Genomic DNA, 22243 nt, shown 5'->3' with positions numbered 1-22243 from the left:
ATTTGAATGAAGCTCGAGCCTAAGTTCAATCAGGAAGACAATTCTCTCTATCCCACTCCCACCACTTCCACCAATCAGCTGACTACAGGTGTTCCCTTTCCCGGTTAGCCAGTCAAATGTTGCTATGATCTCCTTCAGCCATTCATGTTGCTGCAGCCAAACTTTAAATCTGTTCTCCTCTCTGCTCCTTTCAGCTGTCGTTGCGCCCTCCTCCACCCCATTCACCTCCCGTCACCTTATCCAGCGCCCAGGACAAGCTCATCAAAAGCCCATTTCTCTTCACATCCAGTTCCTCAGCTCCCTCTTCATCTCATCATCACCACCAGCGTCTAGACTCCATAGGGGGGTATCCCTAATCTTCTATGTCTTTACCACCCTCCTGGAACTGATGACATCACGATAGATGGGGTCTAATTGCCGAAGACTTTTCACATTTCTCATACTTATGTGCACATGTAAGTAAATATTCTTTTCTCTCAGAACAAGTCACTCCTGATTGAAGTAGTTTTAGGGGATGTGCTGCATTTAAAGCTTCAGTTTGTACCAGCATACTTGGAAAGCAACATAAATCTTCACTGGGACGTTAATTTCCAAATTACGACTTAAATGAACCCACCGATGTTGGAAGAACAGCCGGAACCATCCATGAGCACGTGAACGCAGCATAATTTAAAGTGACGCCCACGGTCAGCTGATAGAGTAGAGGCCAGAGAGTGAGGCAGAGGTTTGTGAATGATATGAGACCGTAAAGTCTTCCTGATTGAACTTTTGCTAACAATTGACCAGTCAAACTCCACCCTGATTGAAGTTGGGTAATTTTTTCTCCAGTTCCCTCATCAAAATGAGGAAGCAGGGGGAGGTAGAGTGTACAGCCCGGTCCAGTGGGGAGAGTTTAGGCCACACAGACGTCTCTTTTTGGCTCTACCTCCCCTATGCGCCTTCTTACTTTTCTATACCTTTGCTTTTTCCTACTTTTCTATCCATCTAACCCCCTCGGACCCCAAGACATCGCCGTTACTCCCACTCGTAGTCTCAAGTATGTGCATCAAGGGACTGTAACATCTAATCCTACCTAATCAAACTTTGTGCTAGACAGAGGACCCCTCTTTAAAATGAAAAAACAAAATCTTTAAAAAGAATGAAAAACCACTTAAACTTGAATCTATTTTCTGAAAAATAATTTATTTCCAGAGTAAAATAAACAATATGTTGCCATACAAAAAGTGTAAGAAAAGGGACAATGTCAAAACTGTAAATGCAGAGAGATCAGTAGAGTAACAGGTCGTACGGTATGTGCCGAGTTGCGTTAAAGAGTTCTTCAAATACGTGTCCAGGAATAAATTCAGTGTTGTTCACTTTGACCTCGCACACACAGACTCCTGTAGCGTTTCTGTAACTTTTATCCCCAGATAATACAGACCTAGTTTGTTTTTGTTTGCTCCAATATTGCATCATACTACTTTCATCGCTATGAATTGTCCCCAATCTTCTGTGACATCAGACACGCACACACATCTCAGACATTTAGATTATATATAATTTGCACTGCTGTCCTTTTCAAATACAATCTAATAAACATTCTGGGCCTAATGAAACTAATATATTACTCCTCATCTCTTTGACTCGAATGTCCAAACACAGAAATATTATAGAAATATTATATTCTTCTCTGCACTTCCGCTAGGTGCAAAAGTCAAAAGAAAATATAATTAACATTCTCATTTGAATAATCCCTTATTAAGACGCATTAGGCTGAATAAACTCTGCGGATGTAAAAACAAACATGGAAAGAAACAAACTGCTATAATGAAAAAAACAAATCCTGCAGTCTGACACAAACTAGTCATCATAAACATGGATGCATCAAATATGAATTGCACATTTGCACCTACAGTATGAGACAAGACCTCACAGTCTAGTCTAAACAGTATAAAAAACAAGTGCCTGTGATCCAGCAAGAGAACGAGAAACTGAACAGTGCATGATGACGTGAAAACACTACCTTGTTTCATGTTATTAGACTCCATTTTTCTGACAGATAAAACATCTAATAGGCCACTATGACGACCCACTCGGGGTGCTTCTGTTCTCTTTTTAAAAGAAACCTTCCTGCATTGAAACAAAATGCATGAGCGGATGAGCTATTAGTTTGTAAACACTTGGCAACTTTTAAATATGAATAACTGAACAACCACCCAAACTTCTTTTTTTTTTGATATAATCATAAACATCTCCTTTATGAGGGAGTGACAGACAGAACACACGGTGCACTGACTGAAAGGAAGCTGTCATTTTTCACACACACCACTGGAATCATGACAGACCTAAAAACAATATGGCAACTCTAGTTGTATAATAGCATCATGTCCACTCACTAAAAAAAAAACCAACTGAGGGACTGAGGCCAGACAGTACTGTAGTTGTCTTCTACCACCGAGTCAACACGGGAATTCACCGGCAACACTGGACGACACCTCGCTGATACGTAAACGACTAAAATGGACCCTTGAAAGTTTACCGAGGACGTGGAGCGCAGTGGAGAGCGGCGTCTCCTGTGACCTGAACGGGCAGTTAAATAGATTGCCTTTATCAAAAAAAAAAAAAAAAAAGTTTCATTTTATCCTTTCGAGAAAAAGAAGAATAAAATATTCCTTTGTCCACATTGTCCTTTTCTTCTGTAACAAACTATAAAACTGACTCCATGTTTTCACAAAACTCGTGGTCCTCGAGGTTGTATATGAACTGTGTCCTGTCCACTAGTTTGGGGCCGTCCGATAGCGAGGGGTAAAACTCGGTCGGCGTCAGGAAGCCCTCGTGACTTTTGATGTACTTCTTGTAGTTCCTGCGTAAGCAATACCACGTGGTGGTGTAGAGGAGGAAGGCAACGCCCTTTAGGATGATGGCGAGGCTCACGTAGAGGTGCCTGTACGCTACGTTGTCGTACAGCAGGCAGGCACCCCTGTCGCCGCAGTCTGAACTCCAGAAAAGGCAGGTGGAGTCGATCCCAGCACCAAAGATCAGAGGAGGGGGGATGAAACCTGGAAAACAGAAGCACTCAGTGAGCACACACTCAGTGCTAATTTCCAGGGCTGGTACCTGCAGTTATTCCACAGGCTAGTTAATAACATGTTGGGCAGGAAATCCAAAGTGTGGGATCATTTTGAGAAGGTGAAGGACGAACCCAAGGTGATATGTAAACTCATCTTCATTGGTTGACTAAAAACATGACGTATCATGTGAAACACGTCAGTAGCTACATGCCCATTAGCCACTTAGCACAATCATTACTGCTTTGCCAACAGCGTCATTAACAGGCGGCTCGCTCAGTGTGTGACGTGCACTTGTAGATAAAATATAGGCCTATATTAATGAAGGTTCATTAGTACGGTTTTGTATTTCTCTGTAATGTAGCACAGTGTTAACAATGTTACTGATACTACTTCAGGACTGAGGCTCTTGGATGAGAGCTGAAACATCCTCAAGCAACTCAAACAAGTCCAGTTGCATGTGATATGGCACTTAAGATTAGCATGACCTGGATGACTTAGAATCTTGACAGTCATATTAGCTGTGTTATGAGAAGAAGATATACTTTATTAATACCTGAGGGGAAATTCAATTTTCTTTCACTCTGCTGTCATATACACACAGGCCCAGAATACACACACATGCACAAACAGGACCTATACATGCATTAAATGGAGAGATGACACGTTTCCAGCTACCAGTCCACACTCCATACTTGCTCAGTACAGAGACCTTGAGGCTGGCAACCCACCGGTTCTCAAGCCAGGTCCCTATGGACTGAGCTACTGCCTCCTCCATAATCATATAGATGTATGCATAAACTGATATATGAAATTTTTCCTACAATGTTGCTCTGACTTAAACAAAAAAAAAAAAAAAAAAAAAAAAAAGTATGCAAAAACTGCAGCAAACTGTTCATTGGTAGGTCAGGTCGAGGTCACGTTCAAACTCAAAGCCCCTACTACTGTGCTGCACAAGGCTTCACAGCAGCTGAGAGGCAAGAAACAGGAACTTTAAATTGGTCTTGAGGATCTGCAGTGTTTATTCCTGGACAAACTGTAACCTACACTGTACGTTTACCACCGCTTGACAGCTTTACCACTAATTTCCTCTCTGCTCCGATCACACAACTTCTTACACACACACACACACACACACACACACACACACACACACACACTACACACTGCGCTCAGTGGGGTAGGAGCAAGAAAAGACGAGACTCTCTGCATGTTCTGCAGCCTTTTTTTCAGTTTGCTGCAACATCTCTCATGTCTTTACTTGCGAAACAAATAGTTTGTAATAGTTCTGTCACAAAACTAGTTGTTGGACCGTAACAAAGTACATTTACTTAACTACTGTACTTAAGTACAGTTTTGAGTATCTGTACATGCAGTGTTACTCTGGCTACAGCAGTAGATGGACATGAAGATTCCCCGTGGTTGTACCACAAGCAGTTTTTTAAATGAAGAATGATTCGTATCATTTTAAATGTTTGCTCTGTTTACCGTGCATCACAGCCTACAAGAATTCATCTTCCAACCTGGGAAGGCATGTCTAGGTATTTAAACATTTGCTTAATTCCAGATTAATATTTTAACTAATGCTGTCTGTGCTTGTACTAGTTTTTGTGCCATGTTCGGTCAAATAACTGTCTATGGATTTGCCCACGAAGCTGTCGTACACTAATATTTTTCACTTTAGCTGTGGTTTCACGTAGGACTCGGTGTTGTGTGCATGTGTTTGTGTGTGTATAACAGTGCATTTAGATTTGTAAAAAATACTTTGAATAATTTTTTTATTTTTTTTTTAAAGTGCTCCAGTACTTAAACTCAAATAATAATTTGACTCAGCAACTTTCACTTGTATTGGCGTAAAATTATTTCATTATAATATAATTCATAGTTATCCTGTTTTGTAGTTGTATTTTGTTTCTTTTTGCCTTGTATTTTTAATTATATATTTGTTTTACACTATGATGTAATGTTTGCTTGTGCGGACCCCAGGAGGAGTAGTTCATAGTACCCTTCATAGTGACTAAAGGGGATCCAAATAAATAAATAAATAATTGACCAGAAGCATCTATACTTTGACTCAAGTAATAGAGTTGTGAACTCTGTCTACCATTGCCTATCTTTGCACATTTTTAAGTGCCTATTTGGAAATCCCGGAGCTCTCTTAGTGGGTATATGGTGTATACCTGCATATGGTGTAGACTACACCCCTGGTTTTGATGATAAAATCGGCACTACTCTCATGTGCATGTGGTTAATTTGACACTACAGACAGCAACAGGTTAACTTAGTTTGCATGAAAACTGGAAACAGGGGGAAACAGTGACCCTTGTTTTATCTCAAAGTAAATCTTCTCATCAAACTCTCAAAAAGATGACACATTTTTCTCTGAATCTTGATCAATTCCTCTCATAAACACAAAAATAACATGGGGGGAAAAAAGCAATAGATTCAAACTGTCTGTCCCAGGACTAACACTCAACACGAACAAGTTGAAGTCAATGATATGTCGGATTATATTATATTTAACACAAATATTAAATAACCTTTTTTTTAATGATTTGGGAAATAAATTCCTTCCCTAAACCCTTCTCAAACACACAGAGATAATTCAAAATAGAATAATTTGATATCTCTGTAATGACAGTGAAAGTAGACCTGTGTGCCTCTGCCTAACTCGATTCAGATTTTCTTAATTCTATTACTCCTCCCACCTGCTGAATGTGCATTTGTTTTTCCAGAGACATCACCTCCAAAGCTGTATGCTTGATCTGATTTGCCTCTATGTGGAAATACATAAAACAAACAAGGCATCTGAGGTTGATCGAGGCCTGCGCTGACGTGAGTGACGAGCAGGGTTGGAATTTAGCACCAGCCACCAGCCGAATTCTGGTAAAATATGCAGGTGGCTGCTAGATTTGCTTCACTCACCAGCCAAGAAAAACAACACTCATCTGTTTGGTGGCTGGTGGATTTTGGAATCCAGCAGCCACAGTGACAGGTGAACGAGGAAGTTAATTTACAACCCTGAGTGTGTCCCAGTCACACAGAGCTCTGGTAAACCTTCACACACTTAAGGACACTGTGGTGAACGCTGCAAGTGTGAGTGAGTGTGAGATAGACCTGTGGGATCTAAAACTGAAGCGTCATCTGATAAAAGTTCTTACCGAGAAGTCGAAGCAGAAGAAACAACACTCCAAGTGCGTACGACTTCAGCTCAGGGCTCACGGTCCTTCAAGAGAAGCAGACAGAATAAATTACCGTGTGTTGTTTTGCAGGAGCAAGTATTTAAATTCTCCTCACACTCACACGATTATATCCACAAACATACCTGATCAGGATGATAACGGAGGGTGTCTGGGCCATGGCTCCGACCAGGCTGCAGGCACAGATCACACACAGGAAGATGAGGAAAGCCTCCTGGCAGCCCGGCGTGGGACATTTACCCGGAACGGCTGTGGCGAATTCACTCTCAGAGGAAACACATGAACATCCCGTCAGGTTCTGTGAAGAGAGGAGGACGAGGAGCTGCATTTAAGACCCACTCAGAAAATAATGAGTAAATGAAATTACAGGGAAAAAGTGTTATAATTGGTGCACGGAAACTCTGGTATCAGCACAGTAGAATGATGTGATTTGTACTTTATATCTGCACTTTAAAAAAATGAAAGTACTGCCACAGCAGTCACAGAGATATTTTGTGCTGAGAGAAATTCTCTCTGCATGTGATTTGAATATAAAAGACACTAATCTGCAGTCGGCATCTGATCTGGTAACAACCACGGCAGCACTTGACTGCCCAGCTGACGACAGAACTGTGAAATACTGGGACTTTTTTATTACTTTAACTTTACAAGCGGTTCAAAGAAACGTTTGCATCATCTGTCACTCAATTGCTGCTTTTTTCCCCCTCTGAGGCACAATCACATGATAACTGTCACTGATTGCCGTCACAAGACTCTGGGTAAAGACCTGGGAGATGCTCGACGTGGTCCGAGAGCTTCCTGACCCGGTGCAGCCGGCCAAGCAGGCGGAGAGGTAGGTGACGCCGTTGGAGCCGCACACAGGGCTGATGGAGGAGGTGAAGCAGTTGCAGTGACTGATGCACTGAGCTTCTGGTTTCTCGCCCACCTGCAGAGTCCTGAACAGAGACACACACAGAGAGAAACCTAAGCATCCTTTCCCACTGCAGGTACCAACTATATCTGTGTGTGGCACAAACAAAATCGAAGACGGAGTGATACTTTGGTCCACTTTTAACATCTCCATGGAAACTGCACTGCACAACTAACCTGCTCCGGAGCAGGCTGGGTTCAGGCTACCAAATAGAAAAGTATAAAGCCTTAAAGTCTGTATTTCTGCAGGTCCTCCACACAGACAGAAACACTGCTTTCATATTGAAATAAGAGGAAATAAAGGTGATGCTACGGCTTGATATCAAACTTTAATACTTTTACAAAATGCTTCTGTATCAAGGATCAAAACAAGTCAAGTATGTTTTTACTGGGAAGCCATCTGACAGAGATACCTCAGAGTGTGCATGGGAGGATATGAAAGTTTCATGCCATGATTATCCTGATTCACAATATCATCCTTATAATCATCAACACATGCTTAAAACTTTTGATACGGCACTGAAACATACTGGAATCACTGTAGGTTACAATTTTAAAAAGCAAGGCTTTTATTTGAAATGGCGTCATATCTTTTGATGTGAAATCTGCCAAAGCTGCATAAAGATCTTTCTGTGTTTTCTTTTACTGTTGGTTGCCCAGCAGTCTCTCTGGGTGCAGCTGGACACGATATTCATGATTATCCCAATAATGGAAATTCACTAGAGGTCAACTCATAGTGGATAGCTGCTTAATTGTCCGATTAATCATCGCTCAAGCATTACAGCGCTGGCCCCACAGTTGCGGTCTAGCCAAAAACTTTATGTAAATACATGTTAAAAAAGAAGAAGCTGCTTTCTCTGGAGCTGTACCCACTGATCATTTAACACACTCCTGCCCTCTTCAGCTTCAGTTGGGTTATTAGCGTGACTAATAACAATAGTTTGTAAAACGTCCTGTCCAGGGGTAATCAATCACTCTGTCACAACATTTGGGGGCCCTCCATGTGTTATCTAGAGAGGACAGACTTAACCCACATGTTGGAAGTACCCATAGATATGCTTTAAGTGCAACGTCCACATCTGTCAAAGTTTTTTTTCTATTTAATTGTTGTCAAAATGTGTACATTAATATAACATGTACTTAAACTGAAGTGTACTGTGTTGCACCAACATGATCCTCAACTTGTCTTCCTTCTCTTATTTCTATTTATGTATTTATTTTCCTCTCTCATTTATTCATTTATTATTATTTTATTTTACACCCTGCCTTTAAATATTAGACTTGCTGGCTCAGTGGACAGTTTTAAATGACGACTCAAAACATATGTTTTTAATATAGCCTATAACCTGCAGCTATCTGTTTTAATATTCTTAATATGTATTTTTTATTACCTGATTAATTATTGATTGATAAATGTATGGGTTGAGTTGGTACAGCCAGATTATGTATTTTGCATTTATATCTCATTATTGCAATGGGTCTTAACAAGTATGTAAAAACATTTTTTCTTCCTTTTTGATCTATACTATTTATATGGTTCACACTCTACCTCAAAATTAGAGTTGAGACTTGTCAGATGATGAACTGTGCAATTGTGAAGTATTTTCTTGTATCACTGTTTTGATATCTATTTCTATTTATATTGTATGCACTCTCCCTTTAATATTACAGCTAGGTTATCTATTTTGTATTTGTTTCTCATTGATTGATTGTCTGGTTGTTACTTGCCCTGACTATTTAAGCACCTACCTGATGACAATCAAGAGCGTATGTATGTATTGTGTGGTTTTATTTCTTTGTTGTTTGTCTCTGCGGCTGAATTAGAAGGCGTAAAAGGTGCTATATAAATCAAGTTCTTTCATTTTATTTTATTTTATTTTTATTTTATTTTTTATCTTTAAAATCGTATTTTTGGATGGGCAGTGGGTGGTTTATATGTGTGTAAAATACACATACTGGATGTGTGTATGTGTATGTCTTCAATAACGATACTGCTGGAAAAAAACAAAAACATCCAATCGGTGCTGATTAATCACCAAAACAAATAAATTGGTCGACTTCTAAAATTCACCATGATCAACTTATTGTGAGGATTGTTTAATCATGATCCCAGATAAAAACATATATCGTCCCCTCCCTTCCTCGGGCTCATGTAGACCTAACCTGGACACACGTCTACCTCGACAAAAATGCATAACGTTAAACCTGGATCCATGAAGGCCTCGTACTAACACAGTAGTACGGAGACATTTTCTTCCCTAATTGAGTGACTGAAAAATTAAAAGGAAATGTCAACACCTTAATGGATCTATAACATCGTCTGATTCATCACTCGCCCTGTGATCTAATCCAAAGAGGACGGGGCACGCTGGCCTCGAGGGCTCCTGACATTTCCATGTAATATTAACATAAGTGGATTTGCTTGAACTCAGTAGTAACTGAGTGATAGTGTATGCATGTGTGTACAATGTGTCCTTTTAAAGATATTTACAGTGTAAAAATTAAATATTGTTGATTGATTGGACTTTCTTTCCCTCCTTCCTCCTACAGCTCAGGTCCACAGCGTCTGTCGTGTCGAGCATCGCTGTGATTAGAGCTGCAACTAACAATTATTTTCAGTAACTGATCAGTCCAAAACACCTTTCACGTCTTTAACTCTCCCTTTTCATTCGAGCAACCGTCCAAAACCCTAGCATATCCAGTTTGCTATCACAGAGGAGAGAAAAATGTACATTTCGGAAACTGGAACCTGTGATATTTTTGAAACTGCATTAGGGTTTCTGGTATTGGCATCAGGTTTTCAAATGATTCCCAGCTCCAGACAAACACAGGCTAACAGTGACAGAGCGTAATTCATTATGACTCATCAAAAGTAAATGAAATGTCCCGTTGCATAATAATATGGCTATAAAACTCATTCATGGGACCGCTGACCGATTCAGTGAAGTCTGTTGCATTTGTATTCCATCTGCGCGTCCATGTGGAACACGAGGCCACTTTCTGAATAGAAAACCTTTTTATAGACTCGATGAGATGACATAAAGTTGTTTTGAATATAGACTAAGCCCACTGTGCCCCGATGACCGGCAGTGATATGAATTTTTATTCACGCATTTAGACCCTCTGCAGTTCACCTCCAATAAAGTCGTCTAACCTTGGCAGCAGTGTTTCTTTCCGTCGCTATAATGTTGTTTACTGCTCATGTTTATTTATTACAGTCACTGGGTCGTCATGATAGGACACAAACAATTAATTTCTCTCACAATCGACTGTGTTAAAGCTCATTGAAATTAGAGAGTATATGATGATGTAAATACTTATTATTTCTCTGCTGACTCTAGCAGGGGGAGTTGGTTATGACACTGAACGTCCTCCTGAGGGTTGAGGCGTTTTAATCTTATCTTATCATACAACATTCTGTTCCTGATCTGCTGAAGTTGCACATGATTGGTCAGTTCTTACAAAACCAGCTTTGTCATGAAAGTTGACTCTTAGCTAAACTGGAAAATCTTGAACGAACAGAGGCCGTCATGAGACCAGTTATCCAGGAAGTTATTGAGACCAGATAAATTTAGGACAGCGTGACCATGCTGTACTCACTTTGACTACTTCCATCAGAGTAACACTGCTCTGACTCGGTGGTTCAAACTCTTTTTTTTGGCTTAGAAGAAAACATGGTGAAGCAGCGTTTTGTTATCATGCAGCACAAACCTGGAATAACCTCCCAGACGATGTTAGACGAGCCCCGACTCTGACCACTTTTAAGTCAAAGTTAAAAAGATTACTTTTTTACACTGCCTACTCCACCCTGTAATGACTGCAAACTTATTTTTAAACTGTTTTAAATCATTATAAATAATCTTTTATCTTTGCACCTCTTGTCTGCACTTTTTCTGTTTTTAATTATCTATTTTTAATTATTTTTTAAATAATAAATGTTATTATTTATTAATTTAATTTTACATTTGTCTTTTTTTTTTATCTTTACTCTTTTATTGTTAATCTGTATCCTTTATTATTTTTTATATCTTATAGCTCTTAAAAGACTTTTGAGTTGCCCTGGTGTATGAAATGTGCGATACATATAAAGCTGCTTTGCCTTGTAAAAGCTTTAAAAAGAGCACTCACCCCAAATTCAAAAATACATGTTTTTCCCTTAACCTGTAGTGCTTTTTATTAATTCAGATTGTTTTGGTGTGAGTTGCTGAGTGTTGGAGATATCAGCTGTAGAGATGTCTGCCTTCTCTCCAGTATATTGAAACTAGATCATCATTTGATACATGACAAAGACAAGCAACAAATTCTCACATTTAAGAGGCTGGAACTTCAAGGGAAGGCAGACATCTCTACGGCTGATATATCAAACACTTTGCAACTCACAGTAAGACAATCTGAATTAATAAACAGCACTACAGGTAAGAGGAAAAGTATCAGAATCAGAATATTTTATTGATCCCTGAGGGGAAATCATGATTTGTTACAGTCACTCCGATGCAAAGCATAGAGAATACTAAGATATGAAATAAAGGTATTTAAATGTGAAGTAGTGAAGTAATAAAATGTGCATTATGCTACAGTGTTTAACACTAGTGCTTAAAATATTAAAATATTGAAAATAATATGTAGAATTACTGTGCTGAGGCTGCGAGTGTGAAAATTTAAGTACAATATATACATTAATACAATAAAACAAGAATAAACATAAGAAATACGCACAATTACTTGCATCATATGTTGAATAAAGAGATAGCATGTATTGATTTTGGAGTGAACTGTCCCTTTAAAACAACAAAATGTCTACTTGCGGCTCCCCGTCATTGATTGTAAACTGTGTGTCTACAAGTTGTAACCAGTTTAATCAAGGTGTGATGTTTTCCTTGTTTTATTTGAATAATAAAACAAGTCCTGAATAAGTAATTTACCAAGTAGATAATACAGTAAATTACAAGAACAAAGAAAAACTTTTGTGTAGCAGAAACTCATTTTCCCCCGCTTTCCTCATCTCACAACGCCTCAAATTTATCCTCGTCCTGCCTTAACTTGTATACAACGTTAGATAGAAATGGCTGCCACATATCCAGTATCTCTCTTACTCGTTGGCGTATTTGACCGTCACTCCTGCCACGGAACCGGTGTCGCAGCCCAGAAACAGGAAGGAAACGTAGCAGGCGGTGGAGATCAGGTTGACCAGCATGGCCATGCGGATGGCTCCCAGCGCCGACAAGTTCAGCTTCTTCACCAAGAGCCCGCCCATGAAGATCCCCAGACACGCACACGGGATGGCTGTCATACCTAAAACAAAAATGATCAAAACCTTCATAACAAAGCTGTAGACTGTATGTATGTGTGTGTGGTCATGTGTGTTTGCTGTGAACACAGACCTAACAGCTGGTTCGCTGAGGTGGTGGTGAGGTTGAACTGCTGCTCCAGGTATTTCCCCAGAAAAGCTGCGAAGCCAGCGACGACCGCGATCTCCATACAGGCCGCCAGGATGATGCAGGTGAACACTGGGTTGGACAGGAGATGCTTGGTCACCTTGGGGATCACTAAAGAGATAAAGAAGCATAGTCTTTAATATGATGTTGGTTAGCAGGACAGACAGGATTCTCTTGTAGCCTTTATCTTTGTCCTGGCACTTGCTCTTATCTCATTTGATTACAATTGTTTAGCGATCAGTGTGTGTACATTAAGCTCTCTGTAATCAGAACATGTCTTTATTGTCTGTACCCAGCTTAAGTATCATTTGCAGCTCGGTACTTTACTTGTGATTGAGTATTTCTCATTGTGGTAGCTCTATTTGTTCTTATTCAAAGCTGCTAAATACTCATCTAAGTTGTAACCCTTTTAGTGTGTCTCATTTCCCAAATACAGAAAATAAATCACTTTATGTCAGGTGTTTTAAATGAGTGTGTGTTTTGCCTGCATGACAACACTGCAGTGCTACGCTGGATGCTGCACACTCACCCCTGAGTTGCTGACAGCAGGTGGGGCTGTTGGCAGGCTCGTGGTTGCGCACAACCCCATTGCTGGGCTTTGGAGTCTCATAGTCTGCACTCAGAGAGGGAGGAAGCATAACCTGCTCGCTGTCGGCCCCCTCCTCTTTCTCCTTGGTCGGCAGTGACTGAGGGAAGCCAAACATGAAGAGAGCTGAGAAAAAGAGTAAGGCACCGCACAGGAGGAAGCCTGCCCACCAAGCCCCGATCCACCGCGGGTCGTCTGGAGTGATGCCCAGCCTATCTGCAGAGAGGCACGGCAGAGGTCAATAAAGCACACACACACACACACACACACACACACAGAGGAGCATGTAAATGTAATGCAAACACAATATTTAACTCACTGGTGTCGATGAAGATAGCGTCCACGTAGAACTTGGTGCAGAGGGAGCCGAGGATGAAGCCACAGGCAGGCCCGAACACCAGAGTAGAAAAGAGGATCCCTGCACATAGACAAGGATCAGATTTACTGGTTTGTTTGGTCCAATTTTATTCACCTGACACTTTTTGGCAGACATTTATAGTGACAGAGACAAGCTGCAAAACAAGAAGGGAAGTTTCATTTAAAGAGCCATGAACATTGTACAGCTGAAATCATGAGAAGCTCTGTGTAATACTGTTAATGCCTTCTGAGTGACACAAGAAAACACTTCCCTCTGTATAAGAGACCCTTTGTGCCAGGTGCAGTCAGTGTACCCATGCCAGGAGAAGAGATCATGAAGTTGTTTCCAGTGTTGGGGAATAACTAGTTACAAGTTACTGAGAGAAAACATGTAATTAAATTAAAGTTAATGAACAAAACAGTGGTTATTACAAAAGGGGTTACATCCAAATATTTTGTTTTTGGTAAAAAAAAAACAAAAAAAAAAAACATATATATTTTGTTGCTTTGCAGCTTTTTGCCACACAGGTCCGGGTCAGCAAAAACGTTGGGACAAATCTGAGTGCAACATTTATCAGGGTGTCTACAGGTACGGGATATTTAATGCTTTTTAAGACATTTTAAGATCATTTTGAACCAGATTTAGGACAGATTTTTGGACAAATCATTTTTTGTTATTCAAGGATTGCAGATAAGTATAAAGGTAACTATATATGTGGTCCCGTGCAGATGTACATTTCATGTAGGCGTATCGTTATAGGCGTGCATATAGGTAAGTACAAATGTAAAGTAACAAGACAGTGTTAGGTTGAGTCTTAGGTTTAAAGATTTGTAACATCAGAAATGTTGACATTTATGTGCAAGAGCCTGACTCATTTTGACAAAAGGAAATTAAAAGACACATAATTAAATTAGATAAAAATGTTTCTTGCAATTAAAATCTCAAAACTTCAACTTTAATACCATTTAATGATTTTTAAGGCCTAAAATTTATTTAAAAAATTATGGACCGGCAGACACTGTGTTTGTGCACTTATGATTTTCTAGGACTTTTCAGCTTTATTGCCCAGTTTAAAACATTTTTTAGAAAAGTCATCAAATGTAATAAGTTACATTACTTTGATGTAGTAATTAAAATACTTACGTTACATTTTTAATAGCACAACTAGTAATCTGTAATAGGGGTGTGCCACAACATCTTGTTCACAATACTGGTATAATTTTTAATATCACATGAAAAACTCATACTGTGATACTCACAATATTTTGACTTGTTGACAAACTGACGCCATACTGTTACCTACGGCAACAATGGGCAAGGCTGAAAGTGAAAGTATTACTGACTCTGCGGTGGCTGCAAAAAGAGGAGCAGCTTCAGTAGTGTGCAATAAATTGTGGCGTCCTGAATGTTTTATGAACAGCCCCGGACTCTTTCAGCGAGTTACTGCTCAGAGGGAACTCATTCAGCGGCTCCTCTGGCAGCAGCACAGCGTCTCTCCCTCTCCTCTCTTGCAGTGCGCATGGGAATCGGTGTTGTCAAGTGATGTTGTCATAAACTTTTTTTTTGCATTTCTGCTTTATTGATGGTTGTGGAGGGTTGGGGGTGGTGGTGTGTGGGGGGCCAGATTCGAACCCGGGCCGCTGCAGTAAGGACGCAGCCTTAGTGGTACACACAGTGAACACATTTTGATGCTCATTGTGTTTATTACTTGTAATGTCTTACAACAGCAACAGTGAATTTGTGAATGACTTAAAACAAATAAGCAATAAACATAACATAATAACATATTCAATCTAAATTCTAAGTAAATTCTAAATTTTGCTTAATTTCAGTTCCACTTTTATGTTCGGGAGGTACCGTGTGAAGCACCACAGCAAACAGGGAAACATTTTGGCCGTCATGAAAGATCAAATCAGCCAGTTAAAAACCACAAGGCAAGCACAGCGGCAACACACACACAGTGACTGGACTCGTTATGATCACATGACTCAGCCCTCTCGCCCTCGCTGGGTAACGCACAGAACAAACACACACTGTGAGGACGACACCTGACAACAGAAACCAGTTGTTCCGTCCCAATCTGCTCTGGCGGGCAGCTGGAGATAAAAATGTGGAGCTTGATCCAAAAATCCTCATTAGAGCGCTGTCAGCGGGGTGAGAGTCTGCCGCTGTGACTCAGACTCCAGGCAGATAATGAAGACTCAAAGCTCAATTTGGGAGACAAATTTCTCCCTGACTGTATGTCCTGTGATCTGTGGTATTATTAGACCGCACTGTTGGACTCTATCAGGCACACAGGCGACAAACCGCATCTTGTTCTCAGTTTGCAGCTTGCAAAAGTGCTGCAAATGACCATCAAATTAAGCAAAATCATCTCTGCTACCCCACTTCTTCCTCCTCCTGCCCTGCAGCATTAAAAACATCCCCTTTCTTTTACAGGCTGCAGGTTGGCCTGAACATTGCTGCTATCAGCACGGAGCCTCCAGTAAGATGCTGTCCGAATGCCAGGAGCAGCCACTTAATGAACAAGCGTGGAAACTGTGACTAAGCTCTGTACGTCTCTGCCTGTGCTGGGAGTGAATGCACACTCTGCTTCCCCGCCTTGACCACCCACATAGGAAGGGAGTCAACACATTCACATAATTGTAGCCTCATTCACATCATAGTTTATTCTTCACGGAGAGGAAATGGCTCGCAGATTCGTTAGGTGCGGCTCCCTACCTTTAACATCATGTAAACAGGCTTGTTTAGGCAAAGAGAGGAGTGACACAAAAGAGAAGGGGCTTTCATGTTGGGCTGGGAACATTCTGTTTTGTTTTTTTTTCATAACCATACAGCTGAAACATCTTTGCGGTTGACAGTCAGACCAGCACGGAAATGAACAGAGATACAGATGTGAGTCCATGAGGTGCCAGAGTGTGACAGGTTCCTACCTCTTCCTTCAGCAAGCATCTGAGGTTTTGATATGAAAAGAAATTTCATGTCCTCTGCTCAATGCAAAACTGAAATCTAAGTTTTAAACAATTAAGCTCAAACAGCCACCTCAATATTCAGACAGCGAGCGGGATTCACACCCACAAACACACAGGAAAGAGCTGCTGTGGCACATCAGGGAGTGTTTACTACACACCAATGAAACTGTGCAGTTTAACAGCACTTTCATGAGGGAGGGCTGCAGTCGCTACGTGACTAGCGAGTTTGCCTGTGGTGCTGCAAATGAGGCCTGTGTGCACCCTCTGTTTCGAGTGTTTCCTTAGAAACCGAGTGTTGTCTTCTCATAGCAACAACATCACAATTGCTTTCACCACAGGAAACATCAAAGAGGAAATTCTGTTAGTGAAATCACCTTGCAGGAGACGACGAGCTCAGCTAGCCCACGAGTCCGCGACCGCTGAGAGGATAAATGTTTCCATTGAGATCCATGCCTACCCCCGGATGCTTTCAGAGACGCTGTCTCCTTGATGATAACATTGTGGCACAGCGCGAGCCTCGCATGTGGAAGAGATCACTAATCTACGAGGGACCATGCCTTCTTATCAATCTGCTGCTTCTGCACAAGAAACAAGGCGAACGCAATTTTGAAGTTGGTGATAATCTTCACATGAAAGATTAACTGAAAATATTTCTGATAGGAGGGTTTTTTTTTTCTTAAGGTCAAAGCCAGCAGAGGAAAAGCATGCAGCAAGTTGAGTCTCCCACAATGGGATTAGGCTGGCACGAACATGAACCGGGTCTTGTAGTCAAAACATAAGCAAAGTATTAAGTCCAGAGTTCCCCTCATTTTCTCCCTCCAATAACCGGAGTCTAATCTGCTCAATGTGAGGTGCTCCTGATAAAAACTTTCTTTGTGCCTCTCTAGGAGCCGTTATATTGAAACGTGTTAAATAATAAACTGTCTGTTAAATTCTCCAGTTTGACTTAAAGGAATAGTTCAACATTTAGGGAAATGCTTGTGTGAATTTTTTTGTCCTTTGATATACATTTTTGGATCTTCTGAAAATATTGAGGTGACATGAACATTTTCTCAAATTTAATGGAATCATATTGAGTATTTTTCTAATGTTATTGTCCAACTATTGACATCTATGTTTTAAGGGTCCTCAGATTTGATGACTAGATTACTGAGGCAGCTCTTTTGTGTGTATATACAGTACAGGCCAAAAGTTTGGACACACCTTCTCATTCAATGCGTTTTCTTTATTTTCATGACTATTTACATTGTAGATTCTCACTGAAGGCATCAAAACTATGAATGAACACATGTGGAGTTATGTACTTAACAAAAAAAGGTGAAATAACTGAAAACATGTTTTATATTCTAGTTTCTTCAAAATAGCCACCCTTTGCTCTGATTACTGCTTTGCACACTCTTGGCATTCTCTCCATGAGCTTCAAGAGGTAGTCACCTGAAATGGTTTTCCAACAGTCTTGAAGGAGTTCCCAGAGGTGTTTAGCACTTGTTGGCCCCTTTGCCTTCACTCTGCGGTCCAGCTCACCCCAAACCATCTCGATTGGGTTCAGGTCCGGTGACTGTGGAGGCCAGGTCATCTGCCGCAGCACTCCATCACTCTCCTTCTTGGTCAAATAGCCCTTACACAGCCTGGAGGTGTGTTTGGGGTCATTGTCCTGTTGAAAAATAAATGATCGTCCAACTAAACGCAAACCGGATGGGATGGCATGTCGCTGCAGGATGCTGTGGTAGCCATGCTGGTTCAGTGTGCCTTCAATTTTGAATAAATCCCCAACAGTGTCACCAGCAAAACACCCCCACACCATCACACCTCCTCCTCCATGCTTCACAGTGGGAACCAGGCATGTGGAATCCATCCGTTCACCTTTTCTGCGTCTCACAAAGACACAGCGGTTGGAACCAAAGATCTCAAATTTGGACTCATCAGACCAAAGCACAGATTTCCACTGGTCTAATGTCCATTCCTTGTGTTTCTTGGCCCAAACAAATCTCTTCTGCTTGTTGCCTCTCCTTAGCAGTGGTTTCCTAGCAGCTATTTGACCATGAAGGCCTGATTGGCGCAGTCTCCTCTTAACAGTTGTTCTAGAGATGGGTCTGCTGCTAGAACTCTGTGTGGCATTCATCTGGTCTCTGATCTGAGCTGCTGTTAACTTGCGATTTCTGAGGCTGGTGACTCGGATGAACTTATCCTCAGAAGCAGAGGTGACTCTTGATCTTCCTTTCCTGGGTCAGTCCTCATGTGTGCCAGTTTCGTTGTAGCGCTTGATGGTTTTTGCGACTCCACTTGGGGACACATTTAAAGTTTTTGCAATTTTCCGGACTGACTGACCTTCATTTCTTAAAGTAATGATGGCCACTCGTTTTTCTTTAGTTAGCTGATTGGTTCTTGCCATAATATGAATTTTAACAGTTGTCCAATAGGGCTGTCGGCTGTGTATTAACCTGACTTCTGCACAACACAACTGATGGTCCCAACCCCATTGATAAAGCAAGAAATTCCACTAATTAACCCTGATAAGGCACACCTGTGAAGTGGAAACCATTTCAGGTGACTACCTCTTGAAGCTCATGGAGAGAATGCCAAGAGTGTGCAAAGCAGTAATCAGAGCAAAGGGTGGCTATTTTGAAGAAACTAGAATATAAAACATGTTTTCAGTTATTTCACCTTTTTTTGTTAAGTACATAACTCCACATGTGTTCATTCATAGTTTTGATGCCTTCAGTGAGAATCTACAATGTAAATAGTCATGAAAATAAAGAAAACGCATTGAATGAGAAGGTGTGTCCAAACTTTTGGCCTGTACTGTATAAACATTAAACTATGGTAATGCTGCTCATTTGTCTGGTGAAGTTCTGAAGGACAGAAAGGTTACTATAAGAAAATAAAAATTCTAGCAATAAGCGGGACAGTGTACAGGAGCTCTTCTCTTTGTCCTAAGGAAATATTTATTTGAAAATTGGTTGAATTGCCTTTAGCTTTTATGCTCCAAGCTGCTGGAACATCCCACACCATCCATCGGCCTTAAAAACTAAACTGAATGGACCACCATGGAGTGGTCTAAGTGACTCTCCCTTGGCATCTTAGGAACGTGTACACCTAAACTGCGCGGGGTGCTGCAACTGAGCAAAGATGAGTGATGACAACAAACACTGAAAGGTTGAAAACAGGAAAGCAATTTATCATATACTGTTAAAAATCATTACTGTTAGTTTATGAACTTGCCCCTGGCCTCCTGCCATTTTGCAAAAGTGGCCCCCAGGCAAAGTAAGTTGAGTATCCCTGCTTTACACCTGTGGTTCCCAACTGGTGGGCTGCAGGTCCATTCAGAATGGACCGCAAGGGACTCACCAACGTGTCAAATTTGAAAAAACACACTTTATTATTAAGTTCAGTGAATCTTTAGCACAGAGCTTTTATTTTGAAGTGAGGTTTCCTGCTGTAGAGTGAGTGACTAACTCACACCAACAGCAAACTAGCTCGACAACACGGCCAAACACAAGTATGATGCCGATTATATTAAACTGTGTTGACCTTGAACTAAACACTAAGGAGGAATCTGGACCCTGTGGCTGGACCAGTTGGGAACCACTGCTTTACACTATCCACATCATGTTTGAGACAGCAGCTTCCAAGGTAGCCTACATGTTGTGCAACACATTGTGTTTACACTTGGAATAAAGGGTGAAATACAAATAATGTTTTTCTTGCTCACAAATGATTCCTTTCAGAGAAATTCTTCAGCGTACAGAGAGGAGCAGAGCAGAGGAGATAAACAGCATGTGACCATAAATTAGAGCTGATTTAATTATGAACGATTCACCTGGGCACAAACTGACAAGCTTGGTTATGTTATTAAAAATATCTATTGCCCATCCACCTCAGTGCTGCAGTTATTCTTTCTCCTTTTCTTATTTCAAATAGCCGACCCTTGCTCTCAGGTTGAAGATAAAAACACCATTGTGCCTGTACGTGCTGTAAAAGGACACATTCCATGTTTGTCACGACAGGATTAAACTGAAAAGAGAGAGAGAGAGAGAGAGAGAGAGAGAGAGAGAGAGAGGAAAAACAACCAAAACCGAAGTTAAGAACATTAAATCTCCATGAAGGACAATACACTACCGCAGCCGTGGGTAATCTTTGTAACACACTACTTTTCTAAACTGCCTCGAAATCCCTTTTCCCTTCCAGCGCTCCTGTTACGAGATAAGTACAAAACAAACTAATTTGTTCATGTTGTAGTTCGCCTGAGCCTTTTAGTATCCTGTGAATTATACTCTCAGGGGAGCATGTCAGATGTAATTCAATAACAAAGCTCGGCTCTAGTGTTTTTGTCTCCCTCTAATTTGTTTAGAGGCCAATAGAAAAGGCTGGGAAAGCTACTATCCACGACGCTTGTCCTTTTCCGGATATTAATTAAGCCACTGATGCATCCCACATCCTGCGAACTACATTTGGAAAGCTGACTTCATGTAAGTGTTGAATATACAAATGCGCACGCATTCCCGTTAAAGAACACAGGGGGATTTTTTTGTGTCTTGTGCAAACTGTAGATCAGACCATCTCACGTGTGGAACTTGTGGTTGTAAAAATGGGAGGTTTTTTGTGTCATGCTCGTCATCCTCACACTTGGACAGAATTTTCTCACAAATGTCTGACCACAACAGGCATCTCAATCTTACTGACTTTAGAAATGGCTCATCAAAAAACACTGTGCAAAGCTTAAAGGGGCAGTTCAAACAAAATAAAAATATACATATAATATACCTCTTTGATTTAATTATATTTATATCCATTATTTTTCATTTTTTTTGCCAAATCCATTTCATTGGTAAACTATGAAACAGTAAAAATCACTGAGACTGTAGGAGCTGCTGTATGAACTACTTTCGTTCTACACCCACCGACGATATCACCGTGCAAAAGGAAGTGTGCATCTACTGCTGGCTCACCTAGCACCGCTAAGCTAGCTAACGTTTACATCTGGTGTTGTCACAACCATGACTAAAATCATGACCTGGTTACTCAAGATAATCCACAGACCTTGTTGTGAGCAGTTTCATGTAGGAACTATTTTCTCTCTACACCACCAACAATATCATTGCGCTGAAGGAAGTGTGCATCTACTGCTAGCTCAACTAGCCCCACTTAGCTAGCTAACGTTTACATCTTGTGCTGTCATAAGCATGAGCCTCTCGTCCATGACTAAAATCATGATCCAGTTAGTCAAGATAATCCACAGACCTTGTTGTGAGCAGTTTCATGTAGAAACTATTTTCTTTCTACCGAGCTACACGTGCACATTACCAGGCAAAAGAAAGCGTGCATCTACTGCTAGCTCACATAGCACCACTGAGCTAGCTAACGTTACAGCTAAGCCAAAGTGGATGCCATTAATGTTTACGTATGGGTGTGTGTATGTGGAGGAGGTCAACCCTCACTTAGAGCACAATGTTAAAAAGTACCAATAAAAGAACCGATAACGTCAGAGCTTATCAATACCATGGTCTTTGATAATTTAGCCCTGGGGCTAGTTTACTACCGGATTTCAGTGCCCATCCGTTAAGGTCTGTGGATTATCTTGAGTAACCGGGTCATGATTTTAGGCAGGAACGAGAGCACAAGACGTAAATGTTAGCTAGCTCAGTGGTGCTAAGTGAGCTAGCAGTAGATGCACACTTCCTTTTGCGCTGTGATATCGTTGGTGGGTGTAGAAAGAAAACAGTTCCTACATTAAAC

At 40.8% G+C, this 22243-nt stretch overlaps 1 protein-coding gene and 1 long non-coding RNA gene across 2 annotated transcripts in view; one reads left to right on the top strand and one right to left on the bottom strand.

The window, feature by feature from the left end:
* Nucleotides 1-2668: 2668 nt before the first annotated feature.
* slco3a1a (solute carrier organic anion transporter family member 3A1a) overlaps nt 2669-22243 on the bottom strand; it is a 53626-nt gene continuing 34051 nt past the window's right edge. The window contains exons 3-10 of the mRNA XM_033635415.2: nt 13497-13595; nt 13121-13393; nt 12538-12702; nt 12250-12448; nt 7014-7182; nt 6373-6545; nt 6209-6273; nt 2669-3038 (exon numbers count right to left, since the gene is read on the bottom strand). Of these exons, the coding sequence (XP_033491306.2) occupies nt 2686-3038; nt 6209-6273; nt 6373-6545; nt 7014-7182; nt 12250-12448; nt 12538-12702; nt 13121-13393; nt 13497-13595 (1496 nt within the window). The 3' untranslated portion in view covers nt 2669-2685. The remainder of the gene's footprint in view (nt 3039-6208; nt 6274-6372; nt 6546-7013; nt 7183-12249; nt 12449-12537; nt 12703-13120; nt 13394-13496; nt 13596-22243) is intronic.
* LOC144463468 (uncharacterized) lies at nt 13309-16108 on the top strand. The gene is made up of 3 exons (XR_013491621.1): nt 13309-13414; nt 14048-14123; nt 15975-16108. It is a non-coding gene; the product is annotated as an uncharacterized LOC144463468 (long non-coding RNA).

The sequence above is a fragment of the Epinephelus lanceolatus genome, chromosome 5 (genome assembly GCF_041903045.1).
Source record: "Epinephelus lanceolatus isolate andai-2023 chromosome 5, ASM4190304v1, whole genome shotgun sequence".
Classification (NCBI taxonomy): Eukaryota; Metazoa; Chordata; class Actinopteri; order Perciformes; family Serranidae; genus Epinephelus; species Epinephelus lanceolatus.
Note: the sequence above shows the minus strand (reverse complement) of the source record. Positions and strands in the feature narration are given on the sequence as shown.